Source organism: Myxocyprinus asiaticus, chromosome 36 (genome assembly GCF_019703515.2).
Source record: "Myxocyprinus asiaticus isolate MX2 ecotype Aquarium Trade chromosome 36, UBuf_Myxa_2, whole genome shotgun sequence".
NCBI classification, from domain to species: Eukaryota; Metazoa; Chordata; class Actinopteri; order Cypriniformes; family Catostomidae; genus Myxocyprinus; species Myxocyprinus asiaticus.
In genome coordinates, this window is record NC_059379.1 from 26,995,003 (window position 1) to 27,012,206 (window position 17,204).

Consider the following 17,204-nt stretch of genomic DNA (forward strand, 5'->3'; position numbering starts at 1 on the left):
TACTATAGTAACTGCCACAGTAAAACTTTGATTAAAGGTAATCATGCATATTTTTGGGGATGCTATGAAACAGTTGGCTTTCACATTATGTCTTTCAGATATCATGAAGTCAAAAAGCAATCCAGACATTTTAAAGATGGCAGCTGCAGCTGCAAAACGCTCTGAGCGCGCCATGAGGTCAAAGGTAGGTTTCCAGACAAAAATATTCAATCCTCCTACATCTCCGCAGTCTGTCCATTGAGTTTCTCAAGGGGCCGTTCAGACCAAACGCATTATTGCGCAAAAAAAAAGGTAAGATGCAGCGCCACGAATAGAGCAGAATGTAGGTGTCTCGTGGCGCGTTTTTAACAGTTGAAGTTCTTTTTAACTTAACACTTGTGCTGCTGTGCAAGGCGCTGATACAGCGAGATACGGCGCAACAGTCAAAGTGCATGTTTACGAAGGACAACAATTGAAAAACAGTGTGGACGGATGCAAAAACGTGTTTGGTCTGAACGGCCTCTTAAGTTTTACAGAGCTGAAAACAGCTCAAGTACACAACCACCAGGCAATAAGCATACTGTTCATAGTCTAAGATTTAGTTAGTTTACACTGCCACCATCAGGCCACCATTTATTTCCCTTTCCAATTAAAAGATCCATGGTATTTCTGTGGGAAAATAATGTCTCTAAATAATCCCATGTTTAGTAGATGAAGTTTCTTAAGTGGATTCATTTTTAGTAGTTACACAGTTTAGAAACTCAACACTTTGTGTGCTGTGTGTTCTGTCCCGCAGGAGAAAGCCTGGTAGGTAGCGGTAAGAAAAGTGTCTTTTAAACATTCCCTTCTCTAACACACAGTGGTGTGTATGTTTGTTTCCTCCCTTTCCCTCTGTTCCCAGTCTGTGAGTCGTGACATGCCCTGGGACAGCTAAAGACTAAACCATGAAGACCTTTTGACCTCTAATTTTAGGTAAATGCCCTTAGAAAGGACAGTACATGCCAATCTCCCCATGCATCCCTTGCTTCAAGAATTAGATCATCCTTTTTTGTATTCCAAGGGATTTATATATAAACAAACAACTTTTATTAAAGTGATTTATTGATCACCTGATTTTTTTTTTTTTTTTTGCCATTATGCATGTTATTCTCTGTTATTTGCAGTTGACAAAATTGTATGTACTGATTGAAGCGCTGTTCATGTCATCTCGCTTCGACCCCCGTCCTCTCATAGTTCATCAGAATCACTGTCTCTTGGGCACAAGGGCACCCTTTGGTAGCACTTTATCAGAATGGAACTTAATCTGGATCATCATTCACATTTCAAACATAAACGCACCTAAGTTCCACAAAAAGTAACAAATGCAGTACAATGCATTTTCACTTTTGTAGTTTAAATTAGTATGGCTCTGGGTTTTGTTTAAGTGGTCACAGGATTTCTGGGATTTGCTGGCAGAACAACTCTGCTTCAATCAGTTGGCATTGTTTTAGGTTACTGCTAATTTAGTGTCAGCTTCTGAAGTGCCGTGGGCTGCCCACAGTCTGTTTGCTCACCGCCTGATACATATTGCACCCAAAACTGAAAAGCACTTTCTCGATTTTGCAAGCTCTGATCTGATTGGTTGGCTTTTCGCAACTTTATGCCATTATTTTAATCATTTTTTTCCACTCTGGTCTATTATTGTGGTATCATCTATTTCAGATAAACTCGCTCCTAAAGTGTGAAGTGTGGTTTGTCATTTTACATGCTAATCAGACAGTCCGTTTCTGTCCAAGTGGGCGTTTCTTGGCCAGAATAATGCTTCCTACATGTGCTATCGGTATTAACGGAAATCGGAAGTTGCACGACAACGCTCCCTTAAAGGGATAGATCAAAATGAAAATTCTCTCATCATTTACTCCTCCTCATGCCATCCCAGTTGTGTATGACTTACTTTCTTTTGCAGAACACAAATTGAGATTTTTGGGAGAATATTTCAGCTCTGTACAATGCAAGTGAATGGTGACCAAAATCTTGAAGCTCCAAAAAGCACATATAGCCATCATAAAATTAATCCATACGACTTCAGTGGATTAAATATTGTCTTTTCAAGTGAAACACTAGGTGTGTGTAAGTAATAGATCAATATTTAAAACTTTTTTACTAAAAATGTTTGCTTCCGGCCAGCTGTGGTATGAACAGTCACGAGGGTGGAGTTAAAACTGCCTCTCGCATGACGTAAGCACTTTGGCATGTCGATATCGTGAGATCCCTCGGCTGGTCTAGAATCGGCTGGGCAAAAATGTTCACCGCACACCCTCAATATTTTTAGTGACTCAATGGGTGTTTTCGTATCCCAGTGAACAGCGAGCAGCCATAGCTTCAGTCGCTCAGGATCATTGATAGGGAAGCTGTGAAAAGTTAGTCTTTCCTCTTGCGATGATGCCCGCAGATGTAATGTAACGTTTTTTAGAAGGTCGAGGCAGTCAAGATAAGCACACGCAAGCACCATCTTGAAAAATAAACAGAAAAAAACACATCTATAGCAAAACTACTTCAGCCTCTGTGTAACATTCCTCCTCTGTTGTAAACAAAACAGTGCTTCTGTATTTTTTGTATTTTACGTGTCAGTTCTCGTCTGAACTTTCCAATGTGTTTACGTGACCGTGCATATTACAGCTGGCCGGAAGTGAACATTTTTAATAGAAAGAGTTTTAAAAATGTATCTATTTCTTACACGCACTTTGCTTTTCGCTTCAGAAGACATTGCTTAATCCACTGGAGTCGTATAGATTACTTTTATGCTGCCTGTATGCACTTTGGAGCTTCAAAATTTTAGTACCCATTCACTTGCATTATATGGACCTACAGAGCTGATATATTCTTCCAAAAATCTTCATTTGTGTTCAGCAGAAGAAAATCATACATATCTGGGATATCATGAGGGTGAGTAAATGATGAGAGAATTTTCATTTTTGGGTGAAACTGATCCTTTAAGTTGTAATAACGACTGGGGCAAACTAAATTGATACCTGAGTTTACGAGAAGACGTAAACATTCAATATGGCGGACAAGAGTACAGTTTCAATAGCGTATGATGGTTTTATTAATTTTTCAAAATGCAGCTACCATATTATCACTTGCCTTTTCAGTCATGTGCATTTACGTATATCAGGAAATATTTGATGCTTATTAAACATTTTTACACAGAGAAAATAGCATATATTTGACCAAAATTCCATTATTGTCAGCCAGTTGGCTTGCATGTATTTATTTGTCAAAATAAGATTTCCCCAAGGAATATCCATTAATGAATCTGGTGTCCTCCATGTTTCCGCCAACAAAGCAGTTCAACTTGACGTGCTCATAATTACGACTTCAGAAGTGGGAAGTAGGATAATTTCGATAGCATGTGAAAGGTAGCATAAGCAACAATATGGAAAAGACATGTCGTAGTGAATAGTCTGGCAATAGGAGACTACCGCTAATTTAAATCAGTAGGGATTTGTATTGCAAATGGCCAACAAAATGTCTTTTAAATAATCTGTCTCATTTTTACAGCAATATCAATCCTTTTTTTTTTCTTTAAAATTTGTGCTATTGAACGTGACATTTATTGGATTTAGAATTTCAGCAAAAGATTTGAAAACCGCTTCATTAAATTCACAACAAAAGTGCAACCATCAGAAATAGGAACATCCCTTTGTGTCAGTGTAAAAAAAACTCTTGTGTACGTCTGTTGTGTATCTGACTATCTTTATTGTCTGTCTCATTCTGTCCTCAGAGTCTCAAGGAAGGTTTGACGGCTGAGCAGAGACTTCACTTGTTTGACAACAAGGACACTAAGGACTTCTGACATTAACGCATCAACCTGCCTTGCCGCATGTTAATTAGACTCACCATATTTTTAGCCCAGTAATTAATCACTTAGAGACACACTGGTCACAGCATACGGCATATATTAAACATGGTGTGAAGTTTGAATTTTATGTCTATAGTCTGTGTTTCATGCACTTCAGTTACTGTGACATTTTTTTTTTTCATTGCCATGTCTTAATGTAAATACTTTGTTTTAATGAAGCATCAAGCATGCATACACTAAACATGACTGTGTAAGCTACTGTTTTAACTCTTTAGTTTGTGTGCATCGCCAGTGGAATAAGTAACTATATTGACTCGACTACAAATTATTGGCGCATTGTACGCAATTAACAAACACTAAGAAATTATCAGTAGCGTATTACGCTAGATGTGGTCAGTATGCACATTCCCTCCAGTTCTTTTTTTGTTTTGTTTTAGTGAAACGGGATGGCTGGCTGCGTAAAATAGCTTCAATTAGACGACACAACGCTTGCATCATTTAACTGCTGACCTTTTATATGTTGACACTGCTTTAGTACCTGCAATGTTGGCTTGGAAGTGTCGATTGCCATCTCTGAATGTTTTAAATATAGGACCATTTCTTATGATATAATAATGACTGTTAAGACAAAAAGAATACACCTGGAGGGGTCTGGGCTGGTGTAAAGTATATACATTTATGGAAGGTTTCCATTATAAAATAATAATGGTCCACTCAAGTGAATGGGAGTTTTTTTTGTTTTGAATTATGTTTCCTCAAGCTGATAAAAGTCTGTAGTGTTGTTCAGTGGCAGTCCTTTGTATTTATTTAAATGTTATGGATTTTTTCTCACATTTGCATTCCTCTATACATTATTGTAAATATATACTGCAGATGTACACAAACTGACAACAGGTTTATTAGCAATAAATATTTTTGCACCCTCTTTGGCACCGATTCTTTGATTACTCTGTGAAATAATCTATGTGGGAAATAAAATGTATGGATAATGAAATTATATTCATGAGTAACTTGCATAAGAATGCATATTCTTAATGCATTTAATTTAATACAACCTGTGGTGAAATTAACTATTAGGATTCACCTTTATCTTTTCAATAAAATTTCCCCTGGAGTCAAACCGACTATATATGCAAAGTATGAAAAATCCTGAAAAAGAACAATTTGTCCTATAACATCAGTGATTACAGGATTCACCACACCAAGTCCCATAATCCTGCGCAATGGCTGCATGACTGTGACAGCTGTTGGACTCCAGCAGCATCAGCAAGCACAGCCTGGACCGAGGTTTGTCTAACCACAGACACAGGACTCCAAAAGTATGAGAACCTCCTATTTTATGCATTATTCAGTCCAAACGTCACACGCTATTAAAACAGACGGGTTGCACTTGAAATAGCGTGTTTGATTCCAGCGAGATGAAGTTTACACTGGTTTCATGAGTAAATGCATCTGTCTTCTGCTCGGGTAAGTTTGCACGCGCTCTCTTTGTTTAGCGGAGATAGCTCGCGATGGGATTGGCAGACAGCTAAGTTGTTTGTGCTTTTATTTCTTATAAACAAATAGCTGCGGTTAGTAGCTCTAATAAACACCTACCCCTGTGGGACGCGTCAGCGAAAACTATTATTTCTAGTAAAAGTGTTAACATGCATGCTAGCGACATGTTAGGCTAATGTTAGCAAAACAATAGCGCATCCGATCAGTGAGACGGAAAGCGACACCCCGGTGTTTTCAGACACAGAGAGACGGTCCTGAACTAAACACCCCACGGACAGATCCATACGAACTTAAGATACATTTGTCATCTTTGACGTTTAGCTTCTATGATATCCAGCTAGCCGCATCTGGCAGAATGAGACCCTTCATGAAGTGCCAAAAGATAAATCTGGAGATATTATATGATATTAAACAAAACATTGGGTCGGGCTGTTGGAGTTTCACGTTGGCCACAAGAAACTAGTCTCAGAAAGTGAGTAGGTGCCTAAATAGGAATTTTATGTGCTCTTTGTTCCTTCAGAAGCCCTTAAATGTGAATACAGAAAATTAAATGGGTTGTTATGAGCATTATTTATGTAGGCCTCATATGAGTTCACTCTTTTAGAGTTTTAATTTTTTTCTTCTTAATATATATACACACTGAATTGTCAAGTAGCCAGACTATAAAAACAAGAGCAGATAACTACATTGTGTTGTAATAGTTTTTTTGGACATAGAGTGATAGTACCATGATCGTCCTTTGGTATTCAGTACCATGTAATGCATTGTCAATACCATGGTAAATGAATATGGTATCATTTAGTACCAAGGTATACTTAAAAAGTATCAATGGTAATAATTTTTTTTTTTTTTCTTCTTTGCTTATAATCTGCTTTAATTTTCAAGCCAGCACTTACAGGGATAGTTCACCTAAAAATGAAAATTCTCTCACCATTTACTCACAGTCATGCCATCCCAGGTGTGTGTGACTTTCTTTCTTCAGCAGAAAACATTTGAAGAAAAATAGAGAAATATCATAGCTCAGTAGGTTCTTAAAATGCAAGTGAATGGTGATCAGACCTTTGAAGCTCCAAAAATCACAGTTAGTCAGCATAAACGTCATCCATAAGACTCCAGTGGTTAAATGAATGTCTTGTAAAGCGACACGATTGCTTTTGGTGTGAAAAAGATCAAAATTTAAGTACTTTTTAGCTATAAATCATTGCTTCCGGTCAGCAGCAGTATGCATGTATGACGTAATCGTGTTGGCATGTTCACACGAGAACTGACACATATGCGACACACCCGGTAGAGCAGCGCTGTTTACAACTGAGGAGGAGGAACGCTGTACAGAAGCTTAGTTGGTTTTAGTTTAGATCTATATTTGTATTTGTTTTTTTGTTTCCCCACAATGGTGCAATTGTGTGCTTATCCTGGATGTCTCAACAGAGAGAAACATGCCAAAGCGAATATATCACGCGAGAGACCACGTGAACTCAGCCCTCTCATGACGTGAATGTGCATACTGCTGCTGACCGGAAGCGATGATTTATAGTTAAAAAGTATTTAAGTATTGATCTTACCAAAAGCGATCGTGTCACTTCAGAAGAAATTAATTTAACCTCTGGAGTTGTATGGATGACGTTTATGCTGACTGTCTGTTCTTTTTGGAGCTTCAAGGGTCTGATCACCATCCACTTGCATTTTAAGGACCTACTGAGCAAAGATTTTTTACTGCAAATGTGTTCTGCTGAAGAAAGAAATTCATACACACCTGGGATGGCATGAGGGTGAGTAAACGATGAGAGAACTTTCATTTTTGGGTGAACTAACCCTTTCAATGTGCAAAAGGTCTTGCGTATATTTCCGTTATGGCGAAAACATAGGCAACACTGATTTCATCAAGCATGCATGAATCTAAATAAAATGTCAGTGATTCAACACAAATATTAAACATTGTGTTGATAATTTAGTGTAGTGTATTAATAGATTTTGTTCCTGCTTTCAGTTGATATGGAACAGCCTCCCAGCAACACAGATTTACAGCCTCAGGATCTGTCCTCCACCTGCAGCCTACCCAATGTCTTTGATTTGTCAAGGAACGATGAAGAATGTCTGTTGAAAGCGAACCCCTTAGGTGCCTTTCATGTTGTCCAGACACCAGGCTGGTTTGTCAGTCCTGGGACCAGCAATGGGATGTTACTTCCAGAGAATGACTCTGATCCGTTGCCACTTACCACAGACCAGATCCAACCAGACAATGTGTTTTCCAACACAACTGTCACCCTCTCTTACGTGAGCAGGTCACATGTCTTCTCTAACCATAACACCCTATCAGAGCATCCCCCAATTTACAGTGTTCCATCCTTAAGCAAGGCTTTTGCTCTGCACCCTGCAGCCTATGATGCTAGCAAGCTGGCAACCGACACAGGAGATGACACAGCTCTCTCGGTGGATATGGACCAACACTGCCTCCAGCAGGTGTCAGTTCCTGTAGGACTAACAGCCTGCGATCAATTCGGGTTTATGTCCCCAGCTCAGGTTGTTGAAAATGTAGCAGCGTTGTGCTACCTTCAACAATCTCCTGGTTTAAGTGGTTTGCAAGACGTGGAAAGCATTGCTTTGGAAACGCTCAAATCTTTACAACAGAGCAACCCCACCGATTGTAGGTTTCCTATCAACATGGAAGAACTTCAGAACGGAGCTGCAAATGGCTTGTGGAATGTGGGACCGTTTGAGGGAGGCTTTCCGGAGGGTCACGCTACAAATGCTGAGGGTTTACACACAAATGGCAACCCTGAGGTAGTCTTTCTGATCTCCAGATCTGATGAGCCAATCATTTTACAGAACAACCAGGGGCCTGCAAGTTTTGCAATCTCATTAAACCAAGACTTTATTAGTCCATTAGATCCCAAGCCACCCCCTGCTGCCTCAGTGGATGAAACAGAGGATGTTTTCTCCTTGCCACAGGCTGCGAGTTCTCCAAGTGGAGAAAATTCATTTGGAGTACAGACGGCTAACATTACGCAAGAACATTTGGACAAAGAAGATTTTGATCCTGCGACAGCTAATGTTGCATCTGAATTCATCACCAGCCCTTATGAAAAACCAACAGGAACAACAGACAACACAGAGTACATGCCAGTACAGGTCAATGGAATATCTGAAGGAAAAACAGAAATATGTAAGACAACTGACAATTTGTGTTTTAGTGGCAGTTCGCTTGCCACAAAGAAGACATTTGACAGAAAAAAACTGCCACCAAGAACAAGTAGAGGAATGAGGTTGGGAGCCATTGTCCAAAACATCTACCCCACCAGGTACAAGTCAAGTCGCGTCTCTCATATAAAAAAAGCTCAGGCCAGAAATACTTCTCATGCGGGCTCCATTCAGGACACGTCATCCAACAATCATTACCAGCATGTGCTGGACAGAATATGCACTGTGGAAGAGGCGGTGGAATCTAATGAAAAGGAAGCCGCACATTTTCAGGGAGAAGAAGCAGATGTAAAAATTTCAAACAGATGTAAAACCACAATATCTACCTCACGTTCCAAAAACAAGAGTGTTCCTGAATGGTCATGTGATCGCAAGCCAACAAAATCATTAGACATGTTATTAAATTCCACAAAGAGAGCAAAGCAACTACGACAGAAGGCTTCAAAAAAGTCCTCAGCAGGGATAGGAAAACTCAACTCATTACCAATATTGAAAACCTCTAGAAAAGGCTGCCCTTCAAAGCTTCAGAGGCCAACTATGGGTCCGAAAAATTCAACTGCTACAAAGAAGTCTCATGCCCCCAAAAGGAAAAGGAAGAAACACAAAGTTGGCCATACTTCCTTGTTTTCACCCCAGGAACCAGAAATCAAGCTCAAATATGTGAACTACAAAGAAGAGAAAAGGGACATGCGAGATGTGACCTTTGCCCCCTATGTTCGTGTGGAACTCAAGGACTACCCGACTTGTACGGTTGTCAACTATCCCAAGGAGAGTTTCAGGCTCAAGCAGGGAAAGCAGCAGGCATCCACAGGGTTCATGTCTGGTGTGGTGCCTGCAACGCCTTGTTTGCAATATGGACGAGTCTCCATGGATGGTGCACAATGGGGTAGCCTAGTGTGCTGTCTTTGTGGTGGCTCTGCCAATGCTATGGATCTTGGTGACTTGTATGGGCCGTATTACCCTGAGGGTTTTAAATCTGCCTCAAAAACTCTTACTAATCCACAGGAAGAGGAGGAGGACCACAGTGACTCAGATTCCTCTATTAGTGCTAAGAGTGGACAGTGTGTTGCTTCAACTCCAGGCACTTGGACTTGTAAATCTTTGCACAAGCTATCAGAGTTGGCAGCTTTGATGGCCTGTCAAAGATGGACCAGTGATAGTGAGCAGTCTAGTAGTTCTACGGCTAAGAGACCCAGGATGGATGTTGCCACAGACTGGTACAGCCCTCCTGTGGTTCCTCTTGATAGTAGCGAGTATTGGGTCCATGAGGACTGCGGCATATGGTCAGCAGGCGTCTTTCTGGTCAGAGGAAAACTGTATGGACTTGAAAATGCGGTCATTTTGGCAAAAGAGTCGGTAAGATTTCAGATTTCTGGGGGGGGGATTCAGTTCAAATAAATTGTGACCACTGATAGCATAGTTTATTTGCACACGCTGTTTGCTTTGTTTTAGCACCCAATCCATTAAAGGAATTATAAAAATACGGCCAAAAATGTATTACTGAATGCAATTTGTGCAGTTCCTAGTCAGTTCTTAGTGTTAGGTGGTGGATTCAGCATCTGTACAGCGTCGCTCCACCGCTGTGATGCAGGCACCTGAATTAGTTCTTTAAAATGCAAAAAGTGTGCTTGGTTTCACCAAGTGGCTGTATATATGCAAAGTTATAATGCTCTTCTCCATCATGTGATCTTCCTTTGAGTTACTGCTTGCACAAGTGTGTCTTTTTAATAAAATTCTGTTTACTGCCTGCTTTCAGTGGGTAATACTACTAAAGCATAATACATAGAAAGGAGGCATGTTTGCTTTGATAAGAATGATAATTACTTTTATTTAATAAGTTGAGCACATTTCAGCATATTTAATGCCTGGTTAAACTGGATCATGAAATGGCGCTGCTTCTTGAGTATTTAAATTAAGTTATTACTTTCCTCTCTACACACCCATGTAAATTGAGCTCAAATTGTGCTTCATTTACAAAATTCAGTGCTGTTTGCTCAGCACAATTAACCTACCCGTGCTGCTACCACCTGAGGAAATCACAGGAAATCACCACAGAGTTTTTTAACCCTATAAAGCCACGTGTAACACATTTGATACAAGATTTTCTAAAGCCTCTTCATCAACATGATGAATACTTTGCTGAAAACCTGTTGTATGCAATGTACTAGATGTCTTCTGCCTCCTGGTGGAAGTTTGTGTGCTCTTCTGGAAGTAGAAGACCTTGTAATATAAGTTACAAAATAGCCTACTTTGTATTGTGATGCACATCTTTTAGCTGGGAAATCTAAATAAATACAAAAATGTAACAACGTTTATATTGCTAATGATTTTTAAGATTTGAGTACTTGCTGAATTGAAGCAAATTGTGCTAGCTTTTCTAAATTTTGTACAGTATTTTATAAAAAACTCATTGTGAAATGTGTATCAAATATGATACAACAGGCTTTTTTTTGTCTCTCAATCATCATTACAGTCTATTCATGGCCACCACAAAAAAAAAAAAAAAAAAAAACTGATATATAATTCTTAGAAGATGAAATGAGAATTGAAATTATATGTACTTTTATATATTCAGCCTGCTCTGTCATTATAAAGATCTAATTGTTTCACATTTACTACTGTGGCAAGTATGAGCTAAGAGAAACTTGAATAACGAAAGTCTTGTGCAAAAAAAATGGAAATGCTAGGTCACAGGAGGATTATAATTATACAAATTATAATAATAAAATATATTAAAATAAATTCTATAGGTTCAAAAAACAGCTCCATTTAAAAACATATTCTATTACTGCATATGTCAGGCTTCATAGGGTTAAAATGGACGTTTGTGTACATTTTCTATTGATCATGGCAGCAGTAATCCATCAAATAATGACTAAATGATGGAGAAGAGCATTAGAAGATGGACATGTAGTCAAGCACACTTTCAGCATGTTAAAGAGATGATTCAAGTGTCTAGATAACAGTAGTGGAGTGATGCTGTCATACACAGAGTGTGCCGGATCACGGTGGTCTGCTGCATCGTGCACTATATAGCGCTCAGAACCGGCCAGCAAAAATTGCGTTCAGCATATATTTTGTTTGCATTTACACTGTTGCCTAATCTGCATACAGTAATTTGTGTAGTGAATCAGGCGCTAAACCAGCATATGCAAATGACCAGCGTTTTTACCAGGCATAATTCATTTCGTGAATTCCTCCTCACTGTTACTGTGCTGCATTTTTAAACATTAAACTATGTTAACATAGTGTTAACATGAGTGCTAACATCTTATATATACACTGAAGAATCTACAATAATACCGAGTGCATTACCATTCAACCTTTTATTTCTCTAGTTTTGTTCAACTTGTCAAAGAAGGGGGGCTATGTTGGGCTGTGTTTTCAAAGGCTGCCCAAACAAGTACCACTACACATGTGCAGTGCAGTCAGGTAAGAGTCACAAACAGATGTTGCTTGATTATGATTGTGTGGATTGTGCAAAACAATACCGAAGGCGCCTATCCCCACATTGCCATTGTGGTCCGAAACCGGCGTTTTGACGCCAGACAGCCTATTAACAGTTGCTTTTGCGTCTGCATTTGCTAAAAAAAAAACATGTTCAAACTTGTGCTCAGACATGCATGGAAACATCCATGTGCCAACAAGAGAGTGGAAATAAAGTTGTGAATGTGCCCAAGCATGAATGAAATGATGTAAAGTTTATGAAATTTCCAGCTGATACTTGGAGTCAACTAATTCAAGGGCCCGGTGCATTAGAGCACACTGGTACAACTCGACAAAGTTTGTTTCTTAGTTCAGAATCATTAGGTCATAGTCAGAATGTTTTATATATATATTTATACATATATTTTATATATATATTTGAATTTCTTTTTATGGGCTTTGGTTTTGTGTTTGGTTTCAGATTGGGTTTGCATGCAGTGTAGTGCTATGCACTTTTTTATTTTTTACCTATCAAGACAACCTGACTTGTTTCCTCATCTTTATTCATAGGTTGTATATTAAACGAGGATAATTTCTCAATGAAATGCAGAAAGCACAAGGTATTTGTTGAACAGTTTTTTTCTGCCTTTTAAGACACTAAATAAACTGTATAGGGACATTTTCATGATTGCATAGCAAATCTGAAGTTTGCACTAATCAGAGGTTTTGTATTTTTAAAATGGAAATATAATTCCATTATAAGTTAGACAATTATTTTTAAGAATAAATGCAGCATATTACTTACGTTCTTGTAAATTGCTTTAATTCTTATGTCTTTTGTCCATTTTGTTAGAACAAGTCCATCCAAGTTTCATCATATCATCAAATTACCAGGTGACACAGGAGGAAGAGGAAGCTATGCAAGGTTTGAGCTCTTTTCAAATCATATATAACTTGCTGAATGCATCTACACAGAAGTTTTATTTTATATATGTATAAAAACCAGTTTCTCCCTGTTGATAGAGTGAGGTTGATCTCTTCAACTCCATTGGTGTCTTCCTGTGAGTACGCCAGCCATCGGACCTTCACAATCTTTCTCTTTTTGACAGAAAGGCCTCTTCAAAATGCCAACACCCATATACCTTAATAATTTATCTGTTGCACTGTTCATAACATCAGTCACTGTCACACAAATGGCTCTTTGTAAGACACACTATTGACTGACGTTTTGAAAGGCTAGATGTAAGGAGTGTGGTAAAAGTGACAAGTATTTGATTGAATTGCACATTTCAGCGGCTCAAAGCAGAAGACAAATCCTCTAAACCTAAACCAGAGCACAAGTTCAGTGTGCTAGTTTTATTTGATGATATGCCTTTTCTAAGTATGTTTGTGTTATTTATATTTGGGGGGAGGGATTATTTGGGGGAAATTTATAGTTCTGAAATGAAATGAAATTATTTGTTTACTATGTGGTTTAATTTATGAAGAAAATCATTTCTACAAACTGAATTTTAAACATACCTGCATGTTAGAATGTTAATCCCTCTTCAGAGTTATGCCATACGAGCATCAAAACATAGCTTCATTATCAACACTTTATATATTTAATTGCCATTTTGTCATTAGTCTAATTGATATGGGCAAATAGGCAAAGCCCCAAAAATGTCTTTGTATTGTTTGTAGAAGCAGAAGTGAAGGGAAATAGACATGAAATTAGAAGGCAAACTCGTGAGATAAATCATGAGTTACTTTTAGAAGATCTTTTCTTCCCAAGTTATGGATCCATATGAAAGCACTTTGAAATGGCACTTTTGTGTATAAAATTGGAGAGAAAAAAATTCAAGATAAGAATGTTGGCTCAGAATTCAGCTGGTCCCAGAATAGTCTCTAGTGTTCCTTGAACTGTACAACCACTTCTCTTTTCTGTTTTTCATCCCAAATAACAGCTCATTTACACTGTCGTTGAAGTGAACGTGTACCCACATTGTGAATGTTATGTATTTAAATGTTCATTTTGGTTTGCATTGATTATAGCATGACTTAAAAAATAAACTTGAAAACATCTAGATACAGAATGTAGTAAATACTAAATAGTATGTAATTATGTAACAATTATAGATTGCAGATGTGGGTTACATACAGTACTGTGCAAAAGTTTTAGGCACTTGGGAAAAATGTTGCATAGTGACGATGCCTTCAAAAATAATGCCATAAATAATTTTCATGTATCACTTAATGTCATACAAAGTCCAGTAAACATAAAAAAGCTAAATCAATATTCGGTGTCACCACCTTTGCCTTTAAAACAGCACCAATTCTCCTAGGTACACCTGGACACAGTTTTTTTTGGTTGTTGGCAGATAGGATGTTCCAAGCTTCATGGAGAATTCGCCACAGTTGTTCTATCTATTCAGTCTGTCTCAGTTGCTTCTGTCTCTTTATATAATCTCAGACAGACACGATGATCAGTGGGGGGCTTTGTGGGGGCCATGACATCTGTTGCAGGGCTCCCTGTTCTTCTATTCTAAATTCGAATTTCTATTTGCAAATGTAATGTTTGTGAGTCTAACATTTATATTTCCTATTGACACACTAAAGCTGAAGATATAAAAAACCATCTTAAGACAAATGCTTTTGTGAAACACCTAAGACTTTTGCACAGTACTGTATAACTTCATTTGAACCACACAGTGGTGTTATGGATTTTATCATTGGTTCTATAAACCATCACACACTTAAATGGAGACTCATCAGTTTTATAGTCCATATATTAGTGATTAAAAGGATTTTTTTAAAGATTCAGTATAAGTTAAGATCAGTCAACAGTATTTATGACATGTTGATTTCGACCAAAAAAATTAAAAATAAATTGACTTGTCCCTTCTCCTCTTAAAAAAAAAAAAATGAAATAAAAAAAAACTGGGTTACAGTGAGGCACCTACAATGGAAGTGAATGATGCCAGTCCATAAATGTTAAAATACTGTTTCAAAAGTAAGACACAAGACATAATGTGATTTTAGTGTAATAAAATTGCTTGCTAACCTTTTCTGTGTAAAGTTTTATTCATTTTTACAAAAACATTTGACAAAGCCATAAACTCTTAAAAGACTGTCAAAAAACAACAATGTAAACAACTTTACAGCTCAAATAATGCAGGAATTTAAAAAGAAGAATTAGTGCTATTATAAAATTATAAGTTTCACATTTCTGCCTTTAAACCTTCCAGAAATTAGCCCCATTCACTTCCATTGTAAGTGCCTCACTGCGATTATTGCTTTACTTTAAGGAAAACAAGGGACAAGTCGAAATATATTTTTGTGTTAATCAACATTATGCCACAAATGCTGTCGATTGAGTTTAAATATTCTTTAAGTATAACTTGACAAGTATAAATGAAAAGCTTGAATTAATACCAGACAACTGCATAAAATTGACTTTGTTCTGATTGGTAATGATATCAGTTTTATGCCATCATCAAATTATCTGTGGAAAAGTTATCAAGATATCAATTTCGGTCAATGAACATTTCTGATTCCTTGTCTGATTCATTTGATTGAAAATGTTAATGTTCAAGACTTCTATGTGAACACTAGTCTTTTGTTTATACAACGGCAAATTAGATTTTTCTTGCTAAGACAAATCAGCATCTTTTGGTTTTTCTCGAGACCCAGGAAGCACTTGTTTAATACAAGCTTTGTTTTAAATTTCGTATGAAAGGGGGATTACGGGACTCATTCTGGAATTGTTCAGTGCATTCAACATACCATACGTTGTTTGTGTACAAACTATTTTAATTTCAGTAGTTTTATCCAAAGGTTAAGAGATGGATTTGTAATTGTGCCAATAACACCTTGACGTACTTTGGTAGCTTGCTTGTGGAAAGGTAAAATCACAATGTTGATAATGTCCGTCAGTATAAGTGTACCGGTGTTGTGTGTCAAGTGTTTGTTCAGGACTATATCTGTACAAATTTTGTGCAAATGTCATTTATTTGCTGGAATATTTTTTTATTTTATTTTTTGGTCTAAACTGAAGAGATTGAGCCATGTTTCCATCATACCAAATGTACCATTGTTAATTGTTTGGATTGTTTTTAAATTGTTTTTTAATCTCAGGGTTGAGCAGAGTTCTTTTTCATTGTTGGCATTCTTTCCCCAAAAGTTATTTATCCTTCACTGACTAAACCCAGGTGGTCAGTCTAATAAATTGGCTTAACCTACCATTGGTCTCCCAGTCATCTGTATTTGCTCATATAGTGTTGATTTACTCATTTTAATAGATGAATATGACTAGTAATAGTAGGTTTATAGTCAACATGATCACATGAAATTGATATGCTGCATCTGTATGTATATGTACCCTGAAATCGATCCCATACTGCCAGATTACTGACAAGTGCTATTCCCCTTCAGGCATTTATGCATCAATTCAAATGTGTTCACTTTACTCGATCAAGTATTGTGAGCACGATCTCCGAAACGTGGGTTCTGGTCCCATGGAAACCAGGAAGTAATTATGTTCACAAACAATGGTGAGCATGATTTGGAAGTGTTTTGCTCTAATATTACATTTTTACTTCACTGATTGTTAGGTTTAGGATTTGGGATAGAGAAGAGGGTTAATAAAATATGCATTCCTGTTGACTGTATTACATAATTTACAACTAAAAATTAAAATTGCTTTTGGTGCCACTTTGTGGACATTTAACCTCAGTAACACTTACTGTTTTCGGCCACTGGGGACAGTAGTTTTCAATGTCATTAACCACAGACCAATTTCAGCAGCAGAACTTTCTACCTCCTGGCACTGAATTTACAGTGTGATCGGTCTGTATTAGTAATAGTAGGAGTAGCATTTAATTAACATTTTTCAATAAAAATATGTAAATATGTAAAAATATTGTAATGTTAAACTGATTAACATTTGACTTTAGGAGTTTTAAATATAGTTTACAACAGCTACTTAAAGGGATAGTTCACCCAAAAATGAAAATTCTCATCATTTACCCTCATGATATCTGGGATATCATGAGGGTGTTTCTTTCTTCTGAACACAAAATGCAGATTTTTAGAAGAACATTTCAGCTCTGTAGGTCCATACAATGCAAGTGAATGGGTGCCAGTGGTTAAATCCATATCTTCTGAAGTGATATGATGGGTGTGGGTGAGAAACAGATCAATATTTAAATCCTTTTCCCTTCACTTTTACTTTGTCCTTCTTCTGTTCTATATGATTCACATTATTGCATATCACCCCCTAATG

General features: G+C 37.5%; 2 protein-coding genes across 9 annotated transcripts in view; both read left to right on the forward strand.

Annotated features, from left to right (window-relative positions):
- Positions 1 to 4,745, forward strand: part of LOC127427070 (myosin phosphatase Rho-interacting protein-like) — a 106,494-nt gene extending 101,749 nt beyond the window's left edge. For both annotated transcript variants that reach the window (XM_051674416.1, XM_051674417.1), the window contains 2 exons: positions 99 to 184; positions 3,743 to 4,745. In XM_051674416.1, the coding sequence (XP_051530376.1) occupies positions 99 to 184; positions 3,743 to 3,814 (158 nt within the window). In that variant the 3' untranslated portion in view covers positions 3,815 to 4,745. The remainder of the gene's footprint in view (positions 1 to 98; positions 185 to 3,742) is intronic.
- Positions 4,746 to 5,044: 299 nt separating this feature from the next.
- Positions 5,045 to 16,162, forward strand: LOC127427071 (transcription factor 20-like). Of its 7 annotated transcripts, none has more exons than XM_051674425.1 (6): positions 5,052 to 5,287; positions 7,305 to 9,871; positions 11,854 to 11,947; positions 12,512 to 12,561; positions 12,795 to 12,866; positions 12,948 to 16,162. In XM_051674425.1, exons 2-5 carry the CDS (start codon positions 7,310 to 7,312, stop codon positions 12,837 to 12,839), a joined length of 2,751 nt encoding a protein of 916 aa, XP_051530385.1. In that variant the 5' UTR covers positions 5,052 to 5,287; positions 7,305 to 7,309; the 3' UTR covers positions 12,840 to 12,866; positions 12,948 to 16,162. The 7 variants fall into 7 exon arrangements, with proteins under 7 accessions (XP_051530382.1, XP_051530385.1, XP_051530384.1 ...); XM_051674424.1 differs by having other exon boundaries at positions 12,965 to 16,162; XM_051674422.1 differs by lacking the exons at positions 12,512 to 12,561; positions 12,795 to 12,866; positions 12,948 to 16,162 and having other exon boundaries at positions 5,045 to 5,139; positions 11,854 to 12,501.
- Positions 16,163 to 17,204: the final 1,042 nt, after the last annotated feature.

Bases quoted from the DNA above. Each gene is read 5' to 3' on its own strand.
- LOC127427071 (XM_051674422.1), top strand. From the start codon at position 7,310: ATGGAACAGCCTCCCAGCAACACAGATTTACAGCCTCAGGATCTGTCC. The intron at 9,872-11,853 runs GTAAGATTTCAG...TTATTTCTCTAG, and splicing joins TCATTTTGGCAAAAGAGTCG to TTTTGTTCAACTTGTCAAAG.